The 1,083-nt window shown below is 52.0% G+C and overlaps 1 protein-coding gene across 1 annotated transcript; it reads right to left on the reverse strand.

Moving 5' to 3' along the window:
* On the reverse strand, positions 1-1,003 carry TraAM80_10478 (trans-sialidase; the record flags this gene model as incomplete). Its single annotated transcript, XM_029387094.1, has 1 exon — positions 1-1,003. A coding segment is annotated over one exon (1,003 nt), but the record flags the coding sequence as incomplete, so codon positions are not given.
* Positions 1,004-1,083: the final 80 nt, after the last annotated feature.

Consider the following 1,083-nt stretch of genomic DNA (forward strand, 5'->3'; position numbering starts at 1 on the left):
TAAGCAGCATCACCTTCTTTCCATCGATGGTTGCAGTGATGAAACCACTTCGCGCCCCCTCCCTTTTTCTATCATGTGAGATGCCCCACAAGCGAGAAATTGGTTCACCGCTCGACGAATAGTACAAAGATAAAGACTTGTACATGTAATAGGAACGATCCTTGCAGGGAGCCATCATGAAGATGCTTCGGTCATAGACTTCGCCCCACTCCACAATCGATGGATTGTGGCAACCCTCACCTACCATATAGACTACAGGCTTCCATTCATTCTCTGACGGGGTGAAGTGCGCGAGAAGCAAAAAGGTATTTCCATTATCTGTGGCCTGCATGGGAAACACAAGTGTGCCGTCACTCATCACAGTACCCGACCCTCCGCCAGCAGAGACATAAGTCCCGGGTGTAGCAAGCATTCCGAGCCGAATTTCCACCGCATAGGTCTCGTTCCACTGGACATTCTTCTCTCCAGCCTCAGTGACACTCCCCTTCACCAGCAAAAGCGTACATCCACTTTGATCAGCCTCTTTGCTCTCCGGTGTTGCACGGTTGCAGCTTCCCAGCAGCATATAGACATTGTTGTCATTCACAATTGTCGTTGGTCGCACTGTATCCCTCATTTCATTACCACCTTCCTTCAGCAGCTGCGTGTGAAAGGAACCTGTGCCCGCACCCATCGGAATCTCAGTCGGTTCTGTTCCAATTCCCTTCAGGTGCTGTGATACAATGCCAGTGAAGCTGTCAACTCCATTCTTGCACTGGGCCTCAGCAACCGCAAACACAGCACCGTCCACCTCCACAAGGCTGGGGACACGCAGCGAGCGAAATGACCCTTCGACGCATTGCATTTCCTCCCATTTGGCACCAGTTATCGGTGTCGTTCCTGTAAATAAATTAATGGCCGTCCCTGGGGCACTCCCCGCAGCTTGACTGCCACAGCATGTCAAGAGTACAAACAGCAGCAGCAGCAGCGAATAAGAAAACAAATGCCAGGACATCTTGGGCATGTGGCTCTGCTCTCTCACACTCTCTTCCCTCTTTGCGGTGGATCCGCTCAGGCCGCGACGGTTGTGTGGGCGGTGTGTGT

This window comes from Trypanosoma rangeli (genome assembly GCF_003719475.1).
Source record: "Trypanosoma rangeli strain AM80 chromosome Unknown Tra_15.4_contig_00994, whole genome shotgun sequence".
NCBI classification, from domain to species: Eukaryota; Euglenozoa; class Kinetoplastea; order Trypanosomatida; family Trypanosomatidae; genus Trypanosoma; species Trypanosoma rangeli.